General features: G+C 39.4%; 1 protein-coding gene across 1 annotated transcript in view; it reads left to right on the forward strand.

Annotated features, from left to right (window-relative positions):
- The window catches only part of LOC124619440 (out at first protein), a 54,867-nt gene that overhangs the window by 20,751 nt on the left and 7,286 nt on the right, over positions 1–26,830 (forward strand). The window contains exon 4 of the mRNA XM_047145827.1: positions 2,668–2,851. Within this exon, the coding sequence (XP_047001783.1) occupies positions 2,668–2,851 (184 nt within the window). The remainder of the gene's footprint in view (positions 1–2,667; positions 2,852–26,830) is intronic.

Here is a 26,830-nt window from a genome sequence, read left to right on the forward strand (position 1 = left end):
TAAGGAACACAATGTTATACCACCTGCAAAAGGACTGTTTTAGTAAATCACTGTTGCGCTCGAACCGACCTTTGGATTGATGACGGCAGCACTTAAGCAGACAATGCAGATGTTCAGAAATTCCCACTGCAAATTTCTAGGACTTGTAAAGGGGAGTGAGTACATAACACTTTGAATAGGATCCCATGTCTGGAAACATAGCATTTCCGTTCTACAACAGTTTCAATTCAGATGTGTAACGTGTCCACGTTTGCTGAAGGACATAGAAAAGTCTCTGCGTTGCCTGTTCTCATATGTGACAGGGTAGATAGGATGGTGTGCGATGTCAGATGGTCACCTGATATTGTAATGCATCGGCACTATTTTAAACAAATGTGTTTAAGTGATTAATGGATGTGTCATTATGTTTCCTTTCGAATTGTTACCTAATAATTGTACTGCATCATGCCAAATCCAATTCCTCAAGCAGAAGTGGATCAGTTAAACATCTGAATTGAAACCATTGTAGAATGGAAACAGCATGTTTCTAGATGTTGGTTCCTGTTCAGAGTATTATGTACTCACTCCCCTCTACAAGTCCTACTGTTAAGTCTGTAATGGGAATTTCCCAGCACTCTTTTGATGCTCCCTACATCAATAGTTTCCCCAGTGTTGAATGATGATGGCGCCGGCCGGGGTGGCCGAACGGTTCTAGAGGCTTCAGTCTGGAACCGCGCGACCGCTACGGTCATAGGTTTGAATCCTGCCTCAGGCATGGATGTGTGTGATGTCCTTAGGTTAGTTCGGTTTAAGTAGTTCTAAGTTCTAGGGGACTGATGACCCATAGTGCTCAGAGCCATTTTTGAATAATGATGGCTTTAAAACATAATCTACACAAGAAGCTGCCAAGATTCTTGGCCTACAATCTGTAATATGTATGTGTTTACCATGCTCTGCCAATTTGATATTGACGCCACAGTCACCTAGTTTGTGTCCAAAGGGAAATTGGCAGCACCATTTGATGTACAAGCCCTGGTGGTTATGTGTTGTCAGCTGCTGAGCTGTGTGTCCTCTGTGCTATTGATTGCAAAGATAGTTTTGACAATATGTTTTGAAACCATATTGCCTGTAAAGTCACTTTCTATTTAATTATATAGTTTCTTTTAATTTACTGTGTGGATATCTTAGCTATTTTGATACTTTTCACCTGCAGAGATGTTTCTTGAGAATGTATGTGGACTTTCTTCCACTTTTTTCCTCCTCCTTTATACAGCATAAAACTTTCAGTAAAAAATACTGTGTATGTAAGATATGTGATTAATGTCTGCAGTTGAAGTGAGATTGTGTCAAAAGCTGATTAGCGGTGTTTCCAAATGTGTCCATGCTAATTTAGACCAACACTGAATCTCTTTCAGTTGATCCACGTTTAGTGTTATACATCATAGTGAATTCTTCAGTTGGATTTGTTTTCTGAAGTGAAGTCAAATTTTATCTTCAGTCACTGATATTTTTACAATCTGCTCTAACTATGTAGGACATTTGTGTGCTAAGAATTTAGTTTCACAAAATATATTCAACAATTTTACATTTATATCACAAAGGTGAAGTTGAAAGAATGACATGTAAAATACTCTGTGGAGATAAGAGTCTGTGATAACCTTTTCAACTGAGATAGCAGTTTCCAACTTAGCACCACATTGAACACTCTGATGCAAAACTGGTGAAGGCAGCAGATGGAATATGCGGCCTCCACCAGGATGTCACACACAAACCAGCCAGCACACAGAGACCCCAAACACCGCTGGCCATGACTGTCCCCACCATGGGGGATGATACCCGTTCTGGAGTTGTGCGATTGGTGCTGCAAGCACAGACGAGGCAGAGGATCTTGTGGCCCATGGCTATAAAGACCTGGACAGGACATGAACCTGACACTTTGCCTGAAGATGACAAGTAGGAAACTTGTTGAAACGTTGCCACAGATTGACATCTTAACTCAGCTGATAACCCGAGAAGACTTCATTGAGATTCACTGAGAAAGTGTAGATTCGCATAAAATATTCTATGTGCAGTGTTCCCTCTACCTCCTCCTCCAACCCCCTCTGTCTGGTATCCCATTGTTCTATTATTAATCATGAAAACTTTCTTAAGAAACAATTTCAGCATATTTTAGTAGTTGTTATTTGTGGTAAGACAGTGGTAAAGGTGGAAATCCGACCACCTCTTTCCCTTGACTCCAGTGAGTGCTTCAGTGTTAATGCAAGTTTACTTGTAAAATATTCCTTAATGTTTCTTACGTAGTGCAGCAAAAACATTAAGGCGGCTATTCTGGCATTATTTTTGGGAAGTTGCTCTTTATGCTAGCTCGTCAAAGGATAACTCTGAAACTTACCGTGTTTTCTTTCTTTCTTGTGTGGCAGTTGACAACTCAACACTTCTGCTTTTCAGTGAGTAATCTCCTGTAATGCTACAGCATTTTCATTCTTAAGAGCTTTCCCCAAACTTTCATTAGTCATGTATACAATAGTAGTTTCTCGCGATTCAAAAGTTTCTTATGGGAAGGGCATTATCAGTTATAGCTCCAGTCCATAACTTTGTTTTTAAAAAAACTTGTTAAATGGCTTGCTCACATCAACCACAGTTTTCTGTTTCCTATGTCCATATACTTACAATATTCTTAATTTGCAGAAGAATCCAGGCACTGTAAGGACACCAGAAGAAGACAGGGGACGCGAGAATTTCACAATGGATTTGATTGTTGATGTGAACAAGAGTGGTGCCATATCACATCATATTGCAGCTATGTGTGGAGAAGCATCTGATGCTACATATACCAGAGAGCAAGATTTGCAACTATGGGCAGCACGTCCAGGTCAGTATACATATCAAGCTTTGTTACTAACTGCTTTTGCAGGATGTGCGTGCATTATAAAATATTTAAAAGGGTGATATAAAATGGAGGGACATTGGGGAAATTGAGGCATGCTTCTAGGTTCTTTACCACTTGGTTTGAGCAATGCGTATAGCTTTTGGAATATAGATTTAGATGTAGATGTAGATTGTCTTCTGTACATTTCAGTTCCGTACAAGATTACCCTTGAAATACCTTCAGAAAAAGGCTTCACTCAAAATTTGTAATAAAATTTCTCTTTCAGAAATGCTTTTCTTGCTATTTCCTGTATGAATTTTGTATCCTCTCTACTTGACCAGTGTCTGTTATTTTTTCTCACAAATAGCAAAACTAATGTTCTACTTTTAGTCTCTCGCTTTCTAATCTGTTTCTGTCAACTTTTGTTTGTTTATTTTATAACATCTTTTCAAGACACTGTCCATTCCATTCAACTGCTCTTCCAAGTCCTTTGCTGTCTCTGACAGAATTGCAATGCTTTTAGCAAACTGAAAAGTTTTTTTTGTTTTTTCTCTCTATAAATCTTGACTAACTGTGGGATAGGCTACAACCTTGTTTCACCACTCTAAGGAATCTCATTTCTGTTCCTTGTATTTGTTTTCCTTGTCTTTTATTCAGTACCTGTGATTTGCTTCCATGTAATAGGGTTGACAATTAAAGTTCTAATCATTGTTCCATAAATTCTTCCAAATATCTTCAACTTAGTCTGCGTATCTAAGATATTTTAAATCTTTTTTTATATAAAACATGTTCCAAAATCTTTTTGGTGGATTGACATACATGATATAGGCCCAGGATGCAAAATTTCAGTTCTGAAGTCACTAGCCAGTCTAACAACTTTGGTCGCCACACCCCCTTTATCTGAATATGAAAAAATAATCCCCCCTCCATCTCTCTTTATGGAGTTTGTTTGACAGACAAACTGTTCGAACAGCATCATATTGTTTAATAGAATACTAAGGTTCAACATAATCATAGCAAACAATAATATGTACCAGTACTATAGCCTAGTGGTCTAACACTTCATTTTTGTGTATCATTGTCTTTCTGCAGAGAAGTTTCACATATCAATGGCAGCTCTTGAGTCAAACACAGACAGAGAAGGGCATTTACAGATACCAGCAGCAATTTCTCAAGTGTATCTGTTGTCAGCCAAGCCCTGTATTCAGTTTTTAGTCTGTTGTGACAGCTGAAACCTTGCTCACATGAAACTGTGCTCACAAGTAGAACAGCATAAAATCTGAGAACCTGAAGCAGATTGGGGAATCATGCAGAAAAATTTGATTGTAAATCATCTAAGAGTGTGATTCAACATCAGTGAGGGAAACAAAAGTTTGTATTCTGCCCACTCTCATAGCAGAACATTCACTTCCTCATCAAAGAGAATTTGAGTCAAAAACATGAACACCTTTTTTATTTCTTCATTTCAATATTAAAGAAATTTGTCGTGATGAGGCTAGCGTAAGGTTTCAAAAACACACAGAGAGGCAATAACCATCTGATGAGTCAGATTGCAACCTTTGTGTGGTGTACTCCTTTGCATTTTTTATAAAGTTACTTGTTGCAGTCTGGTATTCTTGCTCCCAAGTCTGAATGATTGTCAGCTGAACATAATTAATTTTTCCTGAAATTTTTCTCCTTGTCCAAAAACCTTTGTTCACTTGGCCCAACGGTAGAGTGGAAGTCCTCCAAAACTGATATGCAGTGTTCAGTTTTCATTTTCAGGGATGAAATAAGCAGTTCCTTATATTGTAGTGCCAGACTTAATGGTCTGTTTCCAGTAGAAGGACAAGAGAAGGTAGAGAAGCATAACAAATTTAAATTTCTTTGTACTTTTCAGCTTTAGCGGCGTCATTCTCATTTCAGTGGGCTACCTGTTCAAGGTTGGTCACATCTTGTTTCTGTGGTTGCAAGAGAGCTTAAACGGTACTCTCTCTCTCTCTCTTTGCTTGCTAGCCACCTGATAGTGTGAATATCACTCAGTTCACAAATTTCTCCTCCTAGAACTTGTACTGTTTTGTTGATCTGTGATAGAATTTGAAAATAGTTCTAACAACCAAGTCAGATGTTTTGAGATGTTCATATGTCCTATGGGGACCTAACACAGCAAGCGGTGTGCGAGTTAATAATGCTTATCAGTTTTGGGAAAAGAGCTTTCATTTGCACAACTAATCATGATTTGTTTCTAATCTTACTTGCAGCACCATCAGTACCTAAATTTATAATATTACATTTTTCTCTGTATTCACTTGGGCCTATGATCTTATCTAAATAATCTGTTAAAGCTGTGAAATAACCAGTGGAACTGGAGTCTGGTAGCTCTGTTACACCTAAAATGTCCTCCTTGATGTGGCCGCCTTTTGCATTGAGGTACTAGGTCTACAACTTTGCTTCTGCCGTTTTTTCTCGAAGTTCGTGGCTTTATTGTGAAAAACTTACCAAAAAAATTATGATTCGTAGTATTGCCCATCGCTGGCCACTACATTCTCCCATCTTACAGATAGCATATGAATCCTGAGGCGGAAGAACAGGGCGTCTTTTGTGGGGATTCATGAATCGATTCAATTTTGCACTTGTTCATATGATCGGAAGTGCTGGTCAGCCAGACTGTATGACACTGATCGAAAAAGGTGGTAGTCAGAGAGAGCAACGTACGGAGAATATGGTGGGAGGAATAGGACTTCTCGTTTCAATGTTTCCATGTATATTTTGACAGGTTTTGCGACATGGGGGTTTTGCAACCTGCTGCAAAATTACCTTTACGTGTCTATTGCTGTATTGTGGCTGTTTGTGTTTCAGTGCTGGGCTCAAACACATCTATTGCTTTCGATAATGATGTCCTGTGACTGTCTTTGTCTGTTCCAGTAGCTACGAAAACGTTGTGTCTTCTATTGCCATGCCGACCTTAGACATCAAAATCACCATTCTTAAGGTGTGGAAAACATTCTCTGCACGTTCTTCCGCTGATAATTCCCTCACCATTGGTCTTCCCCAACATTTTAAGAGCCACAGCCGCAGATTTCTTCATGTTAAAGCATAAAATTAAAACTTCTCGCAAATGGCAAGAAATCGGTACGTAAGTTGACGTACTTAATTGAGAACAACATATTGGCACAGATCGACTAATATTTTTAAGGCATTATGTTTGCAGATGCCTAAGCTTATTGTATTACACCTATGATCAACCACCCGAATGCTACTTGCTGCTACTGCTGTCTATTGCAAAACGGCGGAAGCAAAGTTGTAGACCTAATATCTTACATGCACATTTGCATGAACAATTGCAGATTGATCATTGGAACCCTCAATTAGAAGACTGGTGTATTTACAGTTTTCCAATTTGTGTATGAGTACATGCTTCAGTGTGTCCACTATAAAATGAATGAATTCTCTGCACAGTTTTTCATTGCCGTACTGTGCTATCACAGTCACTATTTTCCTGCGAAATGCAGAAGGTGCACAAAGTCTTTAAATGGCTTCTCATGCTCAGCAATTTAATATACTACATTAAACAAATATGTAAGGTGAGAAAACATTTGGCTGTAAGTTTTTTAATGCTTCTGGCCATTGATGTTTCGTGGATTGTTTCTCTGCCTTTACACATCCAACATTTTCTCAGTGCAATTTACTCTGAGTATGCAGAACAAAGGACTTTTAGTTAAAAAAGGGCGCAGAAAACTTTTTTTACCCACTTCTGGTCGATGTCACTAGCTTGCATCTGTTCACAGAATTTACAAAATGTTGTTGTGTCATTAAGCAGTAGCCACTCAAAATGGCTTAACTAGTGTCTATTAAATTTACTTTTGGTTGGGAGTTGTGGTGTGACACTATCATCTTTTCTTTTAGGAGAATAGGAAGATGATATAAGTTGAACACTGTTACTACTGGCTGATTATGTCTCAGAAACTGTAATTTGTTTTTGCTGCTCATGAGGAACATTCACATTGTGTTTCCCACATTAGTCACCAGCTGCACATGTTTCAGTGGATATATTATGCTTAAAAAACACTGTATGTGTGGTTGTCTCTTTCCCATCATGATAACTAATCCGTCACAAAATTAGAAATAATGTATGTGTAGTTACAATAGTGTTGGAAAAGATAGATTGCTACTTACCGTAAAGAAGATAAATTAGCCGCGCAGAGTGGCTGTGCAGTTTGAGGCGCCATGTCATGGATTGCATGGCCCCTCCTGCCGGAGGTTCGAGCCCTCCATCGGACATGGGTACGTGTGTGTTGTTCTTAGCATAAGTTAGTTTAAGTAGTGCGTAAGTCTAGAGACTGATGAAAGTCTATAGACCGATGACCTCAGTAGTTTGGTCCCTTAGGAATTCACACATTTTGAAGACATATTAAGCTGCAGACAAACACAATTAAGACACTTACATAGAGGTTGTGGCTACGGCCTTCATCAGCAAAACAGAAACACACACCATTCATATGCAGAAGCCAGCACACCTCACGCACTCGTGACCACCACCTCCAGCATCTCGGGCTGGAATGTTGTGTCACAATATAGGTAACCATAAAACGTGAATACCAGAGATAGCAAAGCACTATCATACCATACCATACCATACATTACCACTTTTTTTAACCAGGACTTTCTTCTTGCTGGCAACACTTGGTATGGCGTATACACACTGCTGTAGTAAGTGAGGTGTGCACGAGTTTATGTTGTCTGTACAATTCTGAACCTCGGTGTAGTGTGTTTAGAAAATAAAATAAAATTTACATGCATGCCTGGATTTCCAGTTGCCAGTTTTTTATTGCCAATGGCAAGCTGATGATAATGAATTTTGCACTCTCTATAGGCCTAGATTTATGGTCTAGAGGTAGCACCTTTTATCAGTAATCAAAAGGCCTCGGTCACAGGTTTGAACCCAGCCTCTGTTTAAATTTTGAATAAAAATCAGGAGCAATGGTGGCTGCTGACTGTCGGCATTCTGCCAACAGCCTTATCAAAGAGCACAGAGGAGCAGACAGAGGTTCAGGACACTCTCTTGGCTTTGTGGTGGGAAACTTCCCTGAAAGGCTGAAGAATCAGTAGTGATAAATGGCGTGAGGATGCAGAAGGTAATGAAAACTAGTGCATTAAAGACACATAGTGTGTACCCACAGGACTTGTGGCCTGTAGCTGAAAAAGTGTCATGATCTCTCCATTGACAAATGATCCCTGAATTGTCCCCTATTCAGATTTCTGTGAGGGGACTGCCAAGGGAGAGGTGACTATGAGAAAAAAATGAATTAAGCAGCAAAATGAAAATGTCCTATGAGTCACTGTGTGGAATGTCAGATGTTGGAAAGTCGTAAGGCTCAATCTAGATTAGAGGGTGTCAGTGAAGTGAAGTGAAGTGGAAGGAAGACAAGGATTTAGGGTCAGACGAGTGTAGGGTAATATCAACAGCAGCAGAGAATTGAACTATGGGAGTAGGATTTGTTATCAATGGGAGGGTGGGGCAGAAAGTGTTACTGTGAACAGTTCAGTAGCCAGTTCAGCAGAAGAGGAATAGACATCTCTAAAAAGGGCAGTCACAGAAGCTTGAAAGGAAAATGTAGGTACAAGGAAGGTAACTACAAAGAAACCATGGATAGCAGAAGAAATACTTCAACTGGTAGCAGAAGAAATTCAGCTGATAGACGAAAGAATGAAGTGCAAAAGTATTTGGGGATATTTAGAAATACAGAGATACAAGTCACTTAGGAATGAAATAAATATGAAGTACTGGGAAGCTAAGGCGAAAGTTCTATATGAAGAAATCAGAAAAGAAATTATTGTTGGAAGAAATGATTCAGAACATAAAGTTAGAACAGTGAAATTAAACATGAGAGTGGGAAAATTAAGAATGCAATGGGAATTCCACTGTTAATTGCAGAGGAGAGAGCAAATATGTGGAAATCGTACATTGAGGGCCACTATGAGGGAGAGGACATGTCAGATGATGTGATAGAAGAAGAAACAGGAGGCAATATGTAAGAGACAGGGATACAGTATTAGAATCAGAATTTAGAAGAGCCCCGGAAGGCTTAAAATCAAATAAGGTTGAAGGGATAGATAACATTCCATTGGAATTTCTCAAATCATTGAGGGAAATGGCAACAAAACAATTGTTCATGTTGGTTTGAAGAATGAGACACACCAGTGATACACCATCAGACTTTTGGAAAAACATCATCCATACAATCCCCAAGGCTGCAAGAGCTGACAAGTACGAGAATTATATAACAGTCAGCTTAACAGCTCATGCATTCAAGTTGCTGACAATAATAACAGACAGAACAGTGGAATAGAAAATTGAGAATCTCTTATGACAATGTTTGGCTTTAGGAAAGTTAAGGACACCAGAGAGAGAGATGTGATGCAGCGTGGAAAAAGCATTTGTCAATGTCAAATGGTGCAAGATGTTAAAAAAGGTAGGGGTCAGCTATAGAGAAAGATTAGTATTATGCTATATGTACAAGAACCAAGAGGAACACGAAGAGTGTAAGAACAAAATCAAAGTGCACAGATTGTGCTGGCTGTGTGGGATGCACACAAAGGTTTTTTTAGATGAGGGTCTCTCCATCCAGTCCAGATAATGATAGCTGTAGGAAACGCAGAAGTGTCAATGTAATATCAAAAGAAATGCCTCCCACAGGTGAGAGTATTCAAATCCTAATGGCACCTGCTAAAGCATTTGCAACAAAGTGCCAGAGTTTGAAGCGCTCCTGAAAAGCAATGAAGCTCACATAATACTAGGTACAGAAAACTGGTTGAAAACTGAAATTGATAATAGTGAGATTTTTTGGTTAAATTTAAGCGTGTATCAGAAGGCCAGGCAAATGGGAAGTGGGGGTGGTGTGTTTGTTGCAGTAGACAAGAAACTCAAATCCACCAAAATAGAGATTGAAGCTGCATGTGAGATTGTTTGGGCAAGACTCAGTATTGGGTGGGCATAAAACGGTAATTGATCCTTCTGTCGCCCATCAGACTCATCTCCTGATGTACGGCTTGAACCAAACTACTGTAGCTGTATCGTCATTCATTCGACCTACATTGTGTCTCATATTACAATGGACCAACTTTGTTTTGATTTGGAGGTGCGGCCTAAAACTTTTCTCTCCCTTGAATTTAGAGTCTCAAATTTCAGGTGCGGCTTGGATTCGGGAAAATTTTTTTCCTCGATTTCGAGTCTCATTTTTCAGGTGCGGCTTAGGTTCGATTAAATACGGTATTTAGAAAGATCTGTTCAAATATACTATATGATTTAAATTGTTCACTACATTAATGTGGCCATGTCTGAGCAGAATCCTCAATCTTTTTACCAGTTTAATTTTGCTTTTGTCACTCATACCATCAATAAAACAATCCTTGCATGCTGCCAGAGAATCTACAGCATGGTACTTGCTTTCCCCTGAAAAAGTCTTACCACTGGGTACTTGTACCATAGGCCACCCCATACTTCTATTAGCCCCACATAATTCTACATTACTTAATCTACTGTTAACTTTGTCAATTTCTACATTACTCTTTACAGTAACAGCAGCAACATTTTCAATTTACTTACATAGGTCGCTAGCTGTCTCTAATAATAAAGTTCTGGTTTTATCACAACTAGTCACAATCTTCTGATCCACATCAATCAGAGCTTGCCTTGTCTCATCATTCCTTTTGTCACACAACTGCCTGCCTGAATCAGTTCTACCACTTAATTCAACGGCAACTGTATCAGTCATTCAACTTTCCTTCTATCTCCTCAAATTTTTCTGATAAATCCCGCAGTTGATCATTTAATTCTCTAATTCTTGCCCCTAAAGAACTTTCCATATCCCCCATATCAGTTTTTAATTCAGTTCTTAATTTCCCCATTTGGCCCTTTAATGATCTAAGCAAGCCACTACATTACCTTCTGCTTCTTTTCCCTGTCCATGTGGGCTCTGAGGCTCATTCCCACTCCCTGTAGCTCAACATCACAAGCCGATTTCTTTATCACCATCTCGCTAAATTCGGACTCCATAGCTAAACTGGTTGTGAGAGAGAGAACTGAGAAATTAATGCACCTGTTGCCAACTCTTAGGTTTGTTGAGACTGCTGCTACGTAACGACTGCTGCTTGATGCTGCAGGCTGCCATGCGGTGTGGTGTGGAATGACTTGCAAGTTGGCAGCAGAAGCGGCTCCAGCTCTGGAGTGCGTCGCCAAAGTCAGTGGGTCAATGTTTGGCGGCCAGCAGCGCTTCAACTCCCGCTTTGGTGATCGGCAACATCAGTCTTCTTCACTTTCAAATGCAATCCTGCACTGCCTACCGAGCCTGTTCAGTTAAGACAATCCCGGGTGAAAAACCCCCTATTACAACAGTTCTGGGCACTGCACACCCTGGACTGAATAATTAGCTCGAGCTACGTACTATGGCACGAAAATATATGTATTTATTACACTCAACACTCGGCTTAATTGAGCGGCCCAGAGATGTGGCTGGTCTCAATGTTTGGTTATGTTTTTTGTCATAGGGTGCCAGCTCACACCTGTCGTAAACTCAATCTTCTAGCTGAAATAAAAATATAAAAAAAACCATGCAGGCAGGTATTGCGGTGAAATTTAAAAAAAAAATATTGAGTCCCTCACGTTGATTTATAATTTGAACAAGTAGTTTATTTTTCTTCACTATATTGACTAAACACACAAAATGCAGTCTGAGGGGCTTCGACATACGAGCGGCCGTTAATATTGATGCTACACTTCACTATAAAATTCATATGTCACGGTAATGGCACTTGAAAGTCTGTTCACATTTCACAAAATACACTGTTGTCTGCTGTCCTAAACCACTATATTGTGCTCAGCTTGATCATTTTCGAATGTCGCTACATACATACTTTTCCCTGAACATCACTACCAACCCACTACTACCCCAGATGGGCGGCACATCCGGCTCTTAGCGTCACTCAAACTTGATTCCCCAAAGATGGCCGCCCTGTGCACCCTTGAAATGACTGCCTAACTCAAAACAATGTTTGACAAAAAAAGTTACGAATATTCTAAGACTAAGCACACATGATACATTGAAAAATACAGAAAATTTCCTGGCAATAACAATTTAAAGTCCAATTTTCTGTATTTGCCACCATTTTTTTTTACAAATAATGTTCTTGTGAGCTAAGTTTGCTTTTCCCGGATTTTATTATACTAAACATAAATAAGCAAATAAAAATACATACTTACTCACCTACCTCCTTAAACTTTAGAATGCTGCCAGTAGTTTCAGCTCTTTAAATTTATTACCAAAAACACAGTTTCTCTCAGTCGAATCCCATATTCCGGCCTCTCATTCAAAAATGGTACAGATTCTGCTAAATTGGCTATGATTGCTTGATGCAGCTCTACTAGGTGCATCTGTAGACACTTTGTTTATATTAATCAGCCAAAACATTGCCAAGGTATTAGCTTTTGAACTTTCATAAATTTACAATTTTTAAGACAGCAATAACTTTTAAACTATTATATATTTTTGTGGTGTGTCTAGATAATTTAGCTTTACATATTTTTCTGCCCATGAGTGTCTACTTGCACCTCAGTGTCACTCTTGTTTTTATCAATTTTTGTCTGGAATATAAATTCCTCCAAGCTCCCACTCAGGTTTTTCCAAGACCGCGTAAATGCTAGCCGCTCGCCACGGCCCTGTAGCAACCGCGCCAGCCCCTCCCTCTGCGGTGGGAAACTGCCACTCTAATCTCCCCCCACAGCTTGTACGCTCACATACCTCCTAGAGTCTGCTTTCAGCACTTGGTATGGCGCCTTAACTTCACACTACCTGTAACTTTCCCTGTGGGTGTGAACCCTTCACCTCCTTGGCTTTGTGAAACAGCCCATGTTAACCTTAGCCTTCATTCATTTCCTAAGGACACTACTCCAGCCTCACTCTGTTGCTTTCAGTTTTACAACCTTCGCATGGAACATCGCAATAGTACCTTTTGTATACACTGATGGCTCTCGGACTGACTGTGGGGTCAGGTGTGCCTTCATCATTGGTATCAGTTTCTTTCATTATCGGTTTGGAACACAGACTTTTCAATTGTGTCCTCTGCTTAGGCTCACTCACCGCCCTTCAAAGTCTATGTGTGCTGTACACCGCCCATCCATTAGTGCAGTGGGCCAGGAAAATTGTCATTTTCTCACTCTTGGTGGAGTCACTGTGATGATTATGTGGTTCCTGGTCATGTCGATCTGCCAGGAAACGAGCCTGCTGATGCTACTGCCAAGGCTGCAGTCCTCGTACCTTAGCCTGCTAGTTCCTATATTCCCTCCGATGATCTCTGTGTTTCTGTCTGTCAGGAGTTGGTGTCCCTTTGGCATCGCCAATGGTCCTCCCTTCACAGGTAAGCCTTTCACAGCTGCTTGGACGATCTCCTCTCAGCCTTCCTGCCGGGAAGAGGTCATTTTAACTAGGCTGCATATTGGGCACTGCCTTTTTAGCATTGATAAGTAGCGCTACCCCACCACTTTGTACACATTGCACCCAAGTTTTAACTGTCCACCACTTCCTGACGGAATGCCCATTTTTTCTAACCATTTGCATTCCTGCTTGGGTTCGCTGTTTCAGCCATTTTAGCAAATGACGCGCAGGCTGTCAACCACATTTTATTGTTTTATCCGCCAAAGCAATATGGCGAAGACCTTTTAATTTTTAGTTTTGGGCCTCTGTTGCTGCAAGGTGTCATTTTTAGCCCTTTCTCCACATTCTCTTAAGGGGAGTTGGAATGCCCTATCCCGACAATGTTAAATTTAGTGACATGGCTTCCCTGTATTTCAGGAACCACTGTAGCCATTGACATGAAACTTTTACAGGACATTAAACTGTATGTTCTGAGTCTACTGAACAACAACAATTGCATTTCAGCCACTGCTTTCAGAAATACAATTTTTTAACTACATGGTTAAAATTTTTGTACACTATTTTTGTATGGTGTTCTAAATAATTCTAATTATACATAACATTATGTTCTTCTTTTTGTTCAGTAGACTCAGGATATGTATGTTATTACTCCCTGAAAATTTGAATACTCTACTCAAAGTGGTTTCTGATATTTAGGGAAAAATGCAGCAGAAAATGTGAATTTTCAGGAACAGCTTCTAAAGTTTCAGAAGACTGTAACTCACTTAATATATGCTTAATTTTTCGTTTTTAGTCACTCAGAAGCACCCTGCACTGTACTATATATTATCCTCTTGATCATTTGCCAATTTTTTTCTTCTTTGTGGACTCCTTAGTGGCCAACTGTGCTGCATACCCTGCTTTATCAGTGCGAATCTTGTCCATCCATTCAAGTTATCTGATGCAGTTTGCCCCAGGATTAATTCCCATATAATGTAGCACTTTCTCTCTAACAGTGTTGCAATAACAGCATCACTGGTCCCTCACTTTAGTGTCTTCATTCCAACAAAAATATTTTTTGGTAAGAGAGTCCATATAAGATTATTGAACAACTCATTGGGATTTTGAGTCTGACCATGCAGACACTTCTTCAGCAATTCAGGATTTGCCAGGTCTCTGTAAATAGGTTTTATGATATTGATGACTGCTGCTGGGATGGAATGTTTTTGGCTGTTTGGCTGTATGAACTGTTTGAGTACCCAGCATTGCGGTAATTGCACCATGAATCAGGTCCAGGAGGGCAAAGGTGGCGTACTGGTTTTTTGATCAGTTGACAGTCTGTAGAAGAAGGTAGCCCATACTGCCTGAGTCATTTTCAATGAAACCTCAGTATTATTTCTAATGGCCATCCCGTGATAACTGCTGTAGTTCATCAGTCATTTTGTCCGTCAGCCTGCTTCTTATGGTTTTACCATCAGAAAGTTCCTTGTCTCTCAAACTTTGTTTCAACTTCCTCAACCTGGTGCCCATCCTCTTCTAGACATGACCAACACAAACACGTAATTTAACCTTTATAACACAGCAATCCACAGCCTTCTATATAAAAAATTACCAATTTTATTAGGTCTCCAAGTAATGCATGTAAAAATTTTAACATTTTCAACCGGTGTAGATTATATTTAAAAAAATAATATATATATTCAGATAATTGCAGATTTTATAATGAGAGAAAAATCCGAAAATGTGAAATTTTTTTTCTGTTCTAACTCCCCTTAAGTCAATTGGGACTGACGTATAGTCGTTTTTTAACTCCTCACTGTCTTCATGTTCTATAGTTTTGACTTGGGCACGTATGACCCCAGTTTTTTTTTTGTGCCCTAAAGCAAAACAAAACTCAAACTGCATGCATAGAGGTATTCAATGATTTTTCCCCTGCTCCATACATGAATGGAACTTGAAGATACCCTAAGAACTGGTACAATGGGCTGCACAATCTACCATGCACTTCGTGGTGGTTTGCAGATTATAGATGTAGATGCAAGTGTAAATTAAAAAGGGTGTAAGACAAGGATGTAGTGTTTTGCCCCTGCTGTTCAATCTATATGTTGAAAAAGCAGTGATGGAAATAAAGGAAAGATTCAAGAGTGGGATTAAAAGTCAAGGTAAAAGGATATCAATGTTAAGATTCACTGATGACATTGCAATCTTCAGTGAAAGTGAAGAATAATTACAGACTCTAATGAGTGAAATGAACATTCTAATGAGTTCAGAATAAGGATCGAGAGTAAACGGAAGAAAGACAAAAGTAATGAGAAATAACAGAAATGAGAACAGCAAGACACTTATCACAATTGGTGATCATGAAGTTAAGGAAGTCTGCTACCGAGACAGACGAAGCAAGGATGACAGAAAAAGCAGAGTAGCTCTGGCAGAAAGCACATTCTGGTCAAGAGAAGTCTACTAGTATCAAACATAGGTCTTAATTTCTGTGAATGTACGTTCGGAGCACTGCATTGTATAGCAGTAAGACATGGACTGTAGGAAAACCAGAACAGAAGAGAATAGAAGCACTTGATAAGTGGTGCTATAGAAGAATGTTGGAATTTAGATGTACTAATAACATAAGGAATGACGGCGTTCCCCACAGAATCGGCAGGGAAAGGAATATTTGGGAAACACTGCCAAGTAGAAGGCACACAATGAAAGGACATCTGTTAAGACGTAAGGGAATAACTTCCATGGAACTAAAGTGAGCTGTAGAGGATGAATATTGTAGAGGAAGACAGAAATTTGGATGCTTCCAACAAAAAATGAGGACCTAGGGTGTAAGTGCTGCTCTAAGATGAAAATGTTGGCAAAGGAGAGGAATTCTTAGTGAGCAGTGTCAAACCAGTCATAAGACTTGTTGTGACTTGGCAAGACAGCCAAGCCACTAGGATGTGAAGCCGAAAGGCACGTGTTTAAGCTCACGCAGGCTGGCGTGAGGTCTGGAACAGTTAAAGGATTTGAGTCTAGCAAATAAAGTACCTAGCTGTTGGAATACTTAACTTTAATCCACTAGCAAATAAAGTACCTAGCTGTTGGAATACTTAACTTTAATCCATAATTGATGAACATCGGTCTGACGGTACATGCATCACAAGATAAATAGCAAATGATAATGGCGCCTTGCTAGGTCGTAGCAAATGACGTAGCTGAAGGCTATGCTAACTATTGTCTCGGCAAATGAGAGCGCAATTTGTCAGTGAACCATCGCTAGCAAAGTCTGCTGTACAACTGGGGCGAGTGCTAGGAAGTCTCTCTAGACCTGCCGTGTGGTGGCGCTCGGTCTGCAATCACTGATAGTGGCGACACGCGGGTCCGACGTATACTAACGGACCGCGGCCGATTTAAAGGCTACCACCTAGCAAGTGTGGTGTCTGGCGGTGACACCACAAGACTGATTTACAAAAAGAAAAAAAGTTGTGTGCATCTCTTCAATCACCCTTCTTGAAAATGGAATGCATTTTTCCAGTTACCTGCAATGATTTGTTACTCCAGCATCCTGTGAAATAGTGCTGGTAGAAGATGAGCAAATTATTTCACATATAATATATTCATATATGTATCTCATATTTGTATATCTAATCCAAGATGTAGTAAAAACATCTGAATATCAGAGGATAGAATTAGCGATTAGGAAGATGATTTGTGTTTCTCATTACAGACAAACTCCATGCTTGATTAATTTTGACCACAGGAAAACGTCGAGAGCCCAACTGCCAACTAATAATATGCTAAACATGATCCATTGGCGATAAGTCTTGCTATTGTAAGTTTGGAGATAGAAATTTATCTGCTGGTCTGTGGTGGTGGCTTTGGAATTCCATATAAATATCTTGTAATTGTCAATTGAGTATCTTTAAATTTTGGTGTTGTATGTGAGGTGTACTTGACCATTATGAATCTCGGTTGAAATACACAACTATCTGTGACCCACCACTTTTACTGAACTCTCCTCTATGCATTTTGGAGTATTAGACCTCCTTCTTTATGTGGATTTATTTAAATTAGACAGTGATTATTTGTATATACAGTTTTTTCTGGACAGTTTGAGGCAAAAGTAGACAAACACAAACTATTTTGCTACCTGGTTCCAAAATGTTAGTTATATGGGTGCTTTCATTACACATGTAACCAGTAATGTGAATGACTATCAGTGGTTACAGTCTGCTTTTCTGAATAATATTTGCATTGTAGGTGGTAATGCAGGGGCAGGTCCAATGATGAGTAGGAAAATGGCTAATATGAAAGGCGTAGCAAGCGCATTGTCATTGCCACAATAAACACAAAGCCCACTACAGAAGTACAAATTTATGTGCCAACTAGCTCAGCAGATGATGAAGATGTTAAATGAATTTATGGTAAGATAAAAGAAATTATTCACATAGTTATGGGAGTTTGAAAATGTAGTGTTGACTGAGGACTGCAGTTCAGTAGTAGGAGTAGAATGAGAAGGATAAATATTAATACAATATGGACTGGGGAAAGGAATGAAAGGAAGAGCTGCCTGGCAAAATTTTGTACAGAGTAAAACTTAATCATGGCTGATACTTGGTTTACGAATCATGAAATTAGATTGTATGAGTGGAAGAGATCTGGAGACCCTGAGGTTTCAGTTAGCTTACATAATGGTAAGACACAGATATTGAAACCAAATTTTAAACTGCAAAACATTTCCAGGGGTCCACATCTGTGGATTCTGACTGTTATTTATAAGTTATGAGCTGCAGATTAAAACCAAAGAAACTGCAGAAAGCTGGGAAATTAAGAGGATACGGCCTAAATACATTAAACAAATCGGAACTTGAGAGTTTCTAAGACACCATTAGGCATTGATTAACAGAAACAGGGGAAAGGAATACTTTGTATGATGAGTGAGTAATTTTAAGAGATGAATTATTGAAGGCAGCAGGGAATCAAATAGGCGAAAAGACAACACCCATCAGAAATGTTTGGATAACTCAAGAGACATCGAATTTTATTTGAAGAGCGCAGGAAAAGAGTGTGCTTTTCCCAAATTATCACATTGTTCCGGAGAACAATTTTAAAGTTTGAAACCAAATTTCATGGATACTACTGGACAAAATTAATGAATACAAGGCATTTGGGAGGACATGTTATGTATATTAAATTTAATGTAAACTAATTCCTTAAATATTTAAATTGTAGTTTTATTGGCCACGCGTTACAAGGGAAAACTTCTGTATAACGAAATAGAATATAATGCAAGTAAAGCTATATTTTTTGTTAAATGTTGTCACATTATTTTGTAATGAAAAACAATGTTTGAAAAAATAAAGATACGAAAATCAAGCTTCATAGCTGATTAAAACTGGGTAGACCACTTTCCCGTGAAAGACAAAGGTCCCAAGTTCAAGTTTTGATCTGACACACATTTTTAATTTGGCAGGAAGTTTCATATCAGTGCATCGTCCACTGCATAGTGAAAATTTCATTCTGGAATGAAGATACTTATTGGTAAGCAGTTTCTCTTTGCTAGTAAGAGTGACATAAAATATTACTTTGCCCCAACATGCACTTCTCACTCTAGTGCAAAAGGTTTGTGTAAAACACTCTAGCTTCTTTTCTGCAATACTCTTTGAAAACCTGGAGATCTAATACTTTTCTTTTGATGTTGCCAGAGGACATGTAAAGACATATCATTATTATTATTTATAAATATATCTAAAAACAAAGATGATGTGACTTACCAAACGAAAGCGCTGGCACGTCGATAGACACACAAACAAACACAAACATACATACACAAAATTCAAGCTTTCGCAACAAACTGTTGCCTCATCAGGAAAGAGGGAAGGAGAGGGAAAGACGAAAGGAAGTGGGTTTTAAGGGAGAGGGTAAGGAGTCATTCCAATCCCTGGAGCGGAAAGACTTACCTTAGGGGGAAAAAAAAGGTCTTTAAATATGTCTGCTTGTGTCTGTATATGTGTGTGTGCGCGCGCGAGTGTATACCCGTCCTTTTTTCCCCCTAAGGTAAGTCTTTCCGCTCCCGGGATTGGAATGACTCCTTACCCTCTCCCTTAAAACCCACGTCCTTTCGTCTTTCCCTCTCCTTCCCTCTTTCCTGCTGAGGCAACAGTTTGTTGCGAAAGCTTGAATTTTGTGTGTATGTTTGTGTTTGTTTGTGTGTCTATCGACGTGCCAGCACTTTCGTTTGGTAAGTCACATCATCTTTGTTTTTAGATATATTTTTCCCATGTAGAATGTTTCCCTCTATTAATTCATATTATTATTTATAAAATTATACTAAAATAATATTTTTAAATTTACATCTGTAAGCAGGAGATAGATACTGTCGTGACTGGTACTCTTGTAGTTGCTGTGAAGCTCTCTCCGCTGATAAAATCCAAGGTCTATTATAAGTTTCTCGTGTTGAATGCAGCAGGGATATTTTTTTGTGATGACTGACTCTCTGATGAGTCTTGTTAGCAAAGGACATTTCCCCGAATGTTTCTTCTTCAGAAATGACTCCCAATTTTGATTGACCAGTACGTCATGGGAAGGCTTAGGTTTACATCAAGCTTCAATTGTGATCTGCACCCAATCCATTGGAACTTCTGCTAATCCTTATATTGTTAATCAGTCCCATGTTATTAGCACTCTATGAAAAATTGTCTTGTAATAGGGTAAAAGTTCCTTGAATTGTCTCCAAAAGTTTCATCACTCACACGATATTTAAGATACTTTGATACAGTGTAATTCTTGTTCTGGCCTGAACATGAACCACAAAAACTGCAAAATGTTTGACTTTCATGTGCAATAATTCTGTCGAAAAAATATAGATAGGAAACTATTTTATTGGTCCCTTTTCTTCTAATATCTTCAGTTTAAGTGTAGAGCACTGAAGTTGCATTTGAAACCTCAGGATTTTGAAAGAGTAAACAGACAACTGTCTTGTGTAATAGACGTCATTAGTACATATGTTTAGTAAGCGTACATTTTTATGGTAGTACGTGCAGATTGCTTTGCGTACTTTCTGGTCGATAGTGATCTTATTGATTTCTTTCAAAACTTGTTTTTTCCTGTCAGTTAAATTTTCAGATAACATTGCATTCAGCACTTTCATCTCGGCAGTGTACTTATCGCAGGTTCAGCGTGTGTCATTCCTTGGATACGCAAAAGCTATATTGAATTTGGTGTTAAATACCATTCTATGCATTTCATATGAAACACCAAAATATGTTTATTTTTCCTGGAACATTCTGTGCATTTTTTTTTTTTTTCCATCAAAAAAATCCTCTGGGAGATACAACCTCTTGATCTTGTCATTGTTGTCATGACTTGCTCTACTCTTAAATGAATGAAATGTGATCATAAACTGCCATTCCTACTGCTTCCTTAATTTTCTATGGCCTTATGAAACATACTTCTCTCTTCCAGCACGAGCAGACTTGTTCAGCTTCAAAAATTTCCAAACTGTGATTAATCACCACCTTGTTATTCCATGGTACTGCCTTGAAGGCTTTTCTGCATATAAGAATTTCATGTACGATGTCGTCACATTTCACTCTCACTCTGTAGTTGAAATTACACCCTCAAAGCTAAACTTCATCTTCATTCTTACTAGATAGCATTCTGTCAAGCGGAAGTATTGTAATGAATCGTGTCGGATACAGTGAATGTTCATACCAGCCTACCATATTACTAAATTTTCATAAAATATTTTATCTTTCTTCAGTACTTACTACTGCAAAGCACTTTAACTTACAGTTGCAGTCTTTTCCTAGTTCGTGTGACTGAATCCTTAATTTCTTCAAGACTGTACTCATTTACCCTTTTACATGCCATTTCCTAACACTGTGAGGAGGTGTTGTGAGAATCATCCTCACATGAAGTGCTCATCATTCAATATAAATAATTAATTATTCAAACTGAAATGAATCACTCACAACACCTGCATTACTAAAAAGAATGTCTCAGACTAAAGCAATAATTTTCATTAGTACCAACAATGCACAATAAAGGAAAATTATCTGTTTCAAAGAATGGAAAATGCAGGATCTAATGTAACAATACTATGAAAAGGGAAGTCTACTTGCCATATAGTGGAGATGCTAAGTTGCAGATAGCACAACAAAAAGGCTATCTGCAACTCAAAAGTATCTGTTTCTTGCTTCAGCATTGTTTGCAAACCCACAAGGAAACTAAAACTTAATATGCAACATTGGACAAAGCACATTTGTTCCCTGTAACGAGAGACATTAGCATGTTCTTTCCCTGTGTGCCTGATCTAAAGTGGATTGTAGATGTCTAGAAATGAACCTGTTAAGAAGTGCAAAAGGCAAAGCAGGAATGGCTGGGCCAGAAATACAAGCTTATAGAAGCATGCAGACATAGGTGAAAGGTGCTGCCTATAGAAAAATTAAGAGCCCTTTGAGGAAAGAGAACCACCTGTATGAATGTTAAGACTCAAATGGCAAGACAAGGTCCCTGGAGTAGATGACAGTCCCTCAGAAATACTGAGATCCTTGGGAGAGCCAGGCGTGACAAAACTATTCTGCCTGGTGTGCAAGATAGATGACACCTCGGGGAAGATCATTTTGTGTTACAGAGAAATGTAGGACTGCACTAGGCAATACTGACCTTATAACTTATCTTAGAAGGTAGGTAAAAAAAAGGCAAACCTACTTTTATAACTTTGTTCCATAAAATTTCGAGAATGCAGCCACATAAATTTATGCGGCTGCAAGCCCGAAATTTTATGGAACAGTCATTGTGCCACGGAAGTATAATGATACTTTTATAGCATTTGTAAATTTGTAGAAAGTGTTGACATTGTTGACTGGAATACATTCTTTGAAACAGTGAAGGTAGCAGGGATAGAATACAAGGAGCAAAGAGTTACCTAGAACTTGTACGAAAACCGGCCTGCAGTTGTAAGAGTTTCAAAATATAAAAGGGAAGTGGTGGTTGTAGCATCTCCCCACTGATGTTCAATCTGTATGGTGAATAAGCAATAAAGGAATCCAAGGAGAAATTTGAAAAGGAAATTAAAGATCAGGGAGTAGAAGTAAAAACTTTAAAGTTGCCATTGACATTGTAAATCTGCCAGACAGTAAAGGGCGTGGAAAAACAGAACATCAGAATGGCTAGTGCATTGAAAACTAGATATAAGATGAACATCAACCAAAGAAAAATGGGGATAATGGAATGTATCAAATTAAATCACACAATTCTAAGAAAATTAGATTACGAAATCAAACACTAAAAGTAGTCAGTTAGTTTTGGTATGTGGGCAGCAAAATATCCAACAATGGTGGCAGTGGAGAGGATATAAAATGCAGCCTGGCAGTAACAAGAAAAGCGTTTTTTTAAAAAGAGAAATTTGTTAACTTGAACTATAAATTTAAATATTAACAAGTTTTTCTCTGAAGGAAGGCATTTGTATGGAGTGTGTCCTTGTACAGAAGTGAAACCTGGACTGTGGATAGTTAAGGCAAAAAGAGAATAGTAGCTTTTGAAATGTGGTGCTACAAAAGAATGACGAAGCGCAATTAGATTAGATCGGTAAATCAAATGAGTTGGTACTGAATCAAACTGAAGGGTTTACTTTGTAGAAAATGCCCTACAGCATCAAGGACTTATTCATCTAGTAATGGAAGACAGTGCATTTGTGGGAGGGGGGGGGGGGGGGGGGTAGGAGTGTAGAAGGGTAGACTAAGGCTGGACTGTGGTAAGCAGCTTCAAATAGATAAAGATTACAGAGATTATGATGCATGTTGAGTGTAGACTAGGATGGAGAGCTGCACCAAACCAGTCTACAGACTAAAGACCATATCATCTACATTCTACTCTCTTCCTGCACACCATGGTTACTTGCTATGAACTAAGAAGTGCAAAGAATATACAATACTACCAAAAGTGGTGAATTCTTCATAATCTATTTACTTACATATTTGTTTTTATATTGAAACTGTGTTAATGTGAGGGTGTGTGCGTACACCATGCCATTATGCTTAAAATAATAACGAGTATGAGGGTTTTGATATGATGATGATCATCACTATCATCATGTGGGTATCTTGTGTGGACAGTATGTCTCCATCTGCTCCTATCATTATACATTTCCTTTCTTTTTACAGCTTTCAGTGTTGCCCCTTTCTGAAGGTCATCATTTATTTCACCTAACCACTTTTTCTGGAAAGTCCAAGAAGTGTGCCTCTGCAAAGTGTAATTTCCAAGTATGTCTAGCGGTTCTAGTCTCGGGCACCACTTGCATGTGCCCAAACCATTTCATCTGTGCAATTCGTAGTCTTTCCTCCATAGTGCAGGTCACTCGCATGCCATTTCTAATGCACTTTTTTTCTAATTTGGTCTCTTCTTTTGCATAACAGAATATAAAAATTTCACTTCACATGCCTGTAGTTTGCCGAAGTCTTTTTGATAACATACAGTTTGTCGAACCACTGTATGTCATGGTAAGCAGATGATATTATTTAAACATTATTTAGCTTTTATGGGAACTACTTTATTTCACAGTAGATTTCATACTAGGTAGAACAACTTGGACTTTTGGCACTCTTGTTTTGGATTTTTAACGTACACCCCCCCCCCCCCCCCCCCCCCCCCCACAGTTTGATGCCACATGTCCAAGGTAACTAAAGCTTTCTACACATTCAATTCTTTCTCCATCAAGTTGGAGGTGCATTGTCTGGATGTTTGTGCGGCTTTATAGCTAAAGTTTTCTTCTTGCTTGCAGTTAACTTGTGCTTATTAAACTTATTAGTCCTGCAGCCTAATTTCCTCTGAATCTGTTGTGCTCTCTCTCTCTCTCTCTCTCTCTCTCTCTCTCTCTCTCTCTCTCTCTCTCTCACCAGGTGGCAACGTTATCTGCAAAAACTGTGTTACATCTCCATGTTGTACAGCTTTAATAATTAAATCCATGAGTGCAATTAAAAGTAATGGAGGTAGTGCACTATCTTGTTGTACTCCTCTCTTTGTTTGGAACTGTTCTTATCTACAATGTCCTAGATATATAGTGCTTTCGCTGTTTTAAAACGGCTGTTGAATCTTTTGAACTAGAGAACCTGGAACTCCAGTTAATGCAAACAGTTCCTTATTTTGCACCTTGGAACACTGTTATAGGCTTTTCCTGTGTCTAAAAACACTACAATCAGATATTTCCCTTTTGACTAGTACTTTACTGCTTGTTGTCTAATGGCTAAAACTAGACCACTTGTTTCCCTGTTACTCTGAAACCTTGTCCTCCTTCATCTGAATCATCAATGTTTGCATGAAATACTTTGCAACACTCCTGGAGGCTGGGTGAAACAATGCTACAGTGATGTGCATGATGCCATTCCGTGACAGAAATTATGAAGTAGATCAGGAATAAATTGTAGACTTTTATCTAAGACAAGGATAGTTGGAGCAATGTTGATAGTGAGGATTTGTTCTAACTGTGGCAATCAAGGATGAGTTGTGCTTGCCCACTATGTACAGAAAGTGAGAGAGCATGTCTGTTACCGCAAACCTCATAGTGCGGACAAGCAGAATTTTCACATTCACAACAGTACTTACAAGACAAACATTTAAGCTCTGGCAGGCAGGTGTTCACGACATTCAGAACATCTAAAATGTGGACCAACTGTATGAGATTTTGTTCACAGTATGGTAAAAATTTTATTCATATTTCAGAAAGTTCAAGAGATTTAGGGTATTATAGGTACTAAAATTCTTGGGGGCAAGAACAAGACTTTTGGGTTAGTAGGTGGAAGACAAGTGAAACTGTTGTGGACTGGCAAGACAGCCAATCCACTGTGACGGGTAGCCGAAGGGCACGCGTTTAAGCTCACACAGGCTGGCGTGAGGTCTAGAACAGTTAAAGGATTAGAATCTAGCAAATAAAGTACGTAGCTGTTGGAATACTTAACTTTAATTCATAATTGGTGAACATCAGTCTGACGGTACATGCATCACAAGCTAAATAGCTAATGATAATGGCGTCTTGCTAGATCATAGCAAATAACGTAGCTGAAGGCTATGCTAACTATCGTCTCGGCAAATGAGAGCGTAATTTGTCAGTGAACCATCGCTAGCAAAGTCGGCTGTACAACTGGGGCGAGTGCTAGGACGTCTCTCTAGACCTGCCGTGTGGCGGCGCTCGGTCTGCAATCACTGATAGTGGCGACACGCGGGTCCGTCGTATACTACCGGACCTCGGCCGATTTAAAGGCTACCACCTAGCAAGTGTGGTGTCTGGCGGTGACACCACAGAAACATGTACAGCAATGTCAATCATCTGTCATACTTTGAAATGAAGCAGCAGCTAACGATGAAAGTTCTTCCAGTCTTGCTCATCTGAAAGAAGGGTGGAAAAAGCAGTATTTGTTGCAGCAGTTCATCCCTCTGCTGCATAAACTAATCCAAGAGCTGCTGTATTGCTGTTAATCCAAAGCCATTTGCTGCCAAATATTACCTCTCCACTGAAATGATAATTTTTCTGCTTCTCCCCCACTCTCCAGCAGTCTTTATGCTAGTGTCGATCATGCGGCCTGCCCTCATGATCTAGTTGACATTCCCCAAGAAGAACTGAAAGCTGAGTGGTCCTGGGAAGGCATTGTGGATGTGCAAGACATTATGAAAAGGGCGAATGGCAATCTTGTCAAGTCAGACTGTGATATTCTTACATTTAGCAGCACCAAGCTTCCAGAGCAGGTCAAGGCAGGTTTCCTTCACCTAAGTGTACAGCCTTATTTCCCAAGTCCGCAGCTCGTGGTCTAGTGGCTAGCGTTGCTGTCTCTGGGTTTGACTCCCTGCCGGGTTGGGGATTTTCTTTACCTGGGGACTGGGTGTTTGTGTTGTCCTCATCATTTCATGATCATTCGTGAAAGTGGGGAGACTGGACAGTGAAAAGATTGGGAATTTGTACGGGTGCTGATAACCATGCAGCTGAGTGTCCCACAAACCGAATATTGTCATCGTCATCATTATTTCCCAAACCTGATGCTCATTTTAATTTGCCCAGTAGCAAATGTGGTAATGTCACCCACGATGGAGTATGTTGTTCCTCTCCTCTGAATTGTGCCAACTGCTCTGGGGATCACCCTGTCTGGAGTAGGGACTGCAGTGTCTTCCTTGCAGAACAGAAAATTTGGGAGATTAAAAGACATGATGAAGTGTAAAAGATATAAAAGGTCATGCAGCCACCCATGTTCGCTGCCTCCTTTGCTTCCGTTCTCAAACAGCCAGTCCAGAAACTTAATGTTGCTACACAAATGAAGATTGCTTGTCAGCACTAGTGGTTGTTTGTCAGTGTACTTTTGCTGCTGCAGTTAATTTGAAGCCTGCTCCTCCCCGTAGAACTTTGGACTAGGCCGTGGTTGCTGACATTGTGGAACTTCCTGCCCCTCCACAGGTCATGTCTAGTCCATTTTCCAGCACTGCCACTGCCACTGTAACTTCCACGGTTGTTGCTCTGAAGCCACCTTGGACAAGAAAACTGCAGTACACCATCCAACAATGTTGATGTCATCCTGTCTGGTGCCTCTCTCGAATGTTCTTCAGAGGTGATGGACCATGATGTCGGACT

The sequence above is a fragment of the Schistocerca americana genome, chromosome 6, assembly GCF_021461395.2.
Source record: "Schistocerca americana isolate TAMUIC-IGC-003095 chromosome 6, iqSchAmer2.1, whole genome shotgun sequence".
NCBI classification, from domain to species: domain Eukaryota; kingdom Metazoa; phylum Arthropoda; class Insecta; order Orthoptera; family Acrididae; genus Schistocerca; species Schistocerca americana.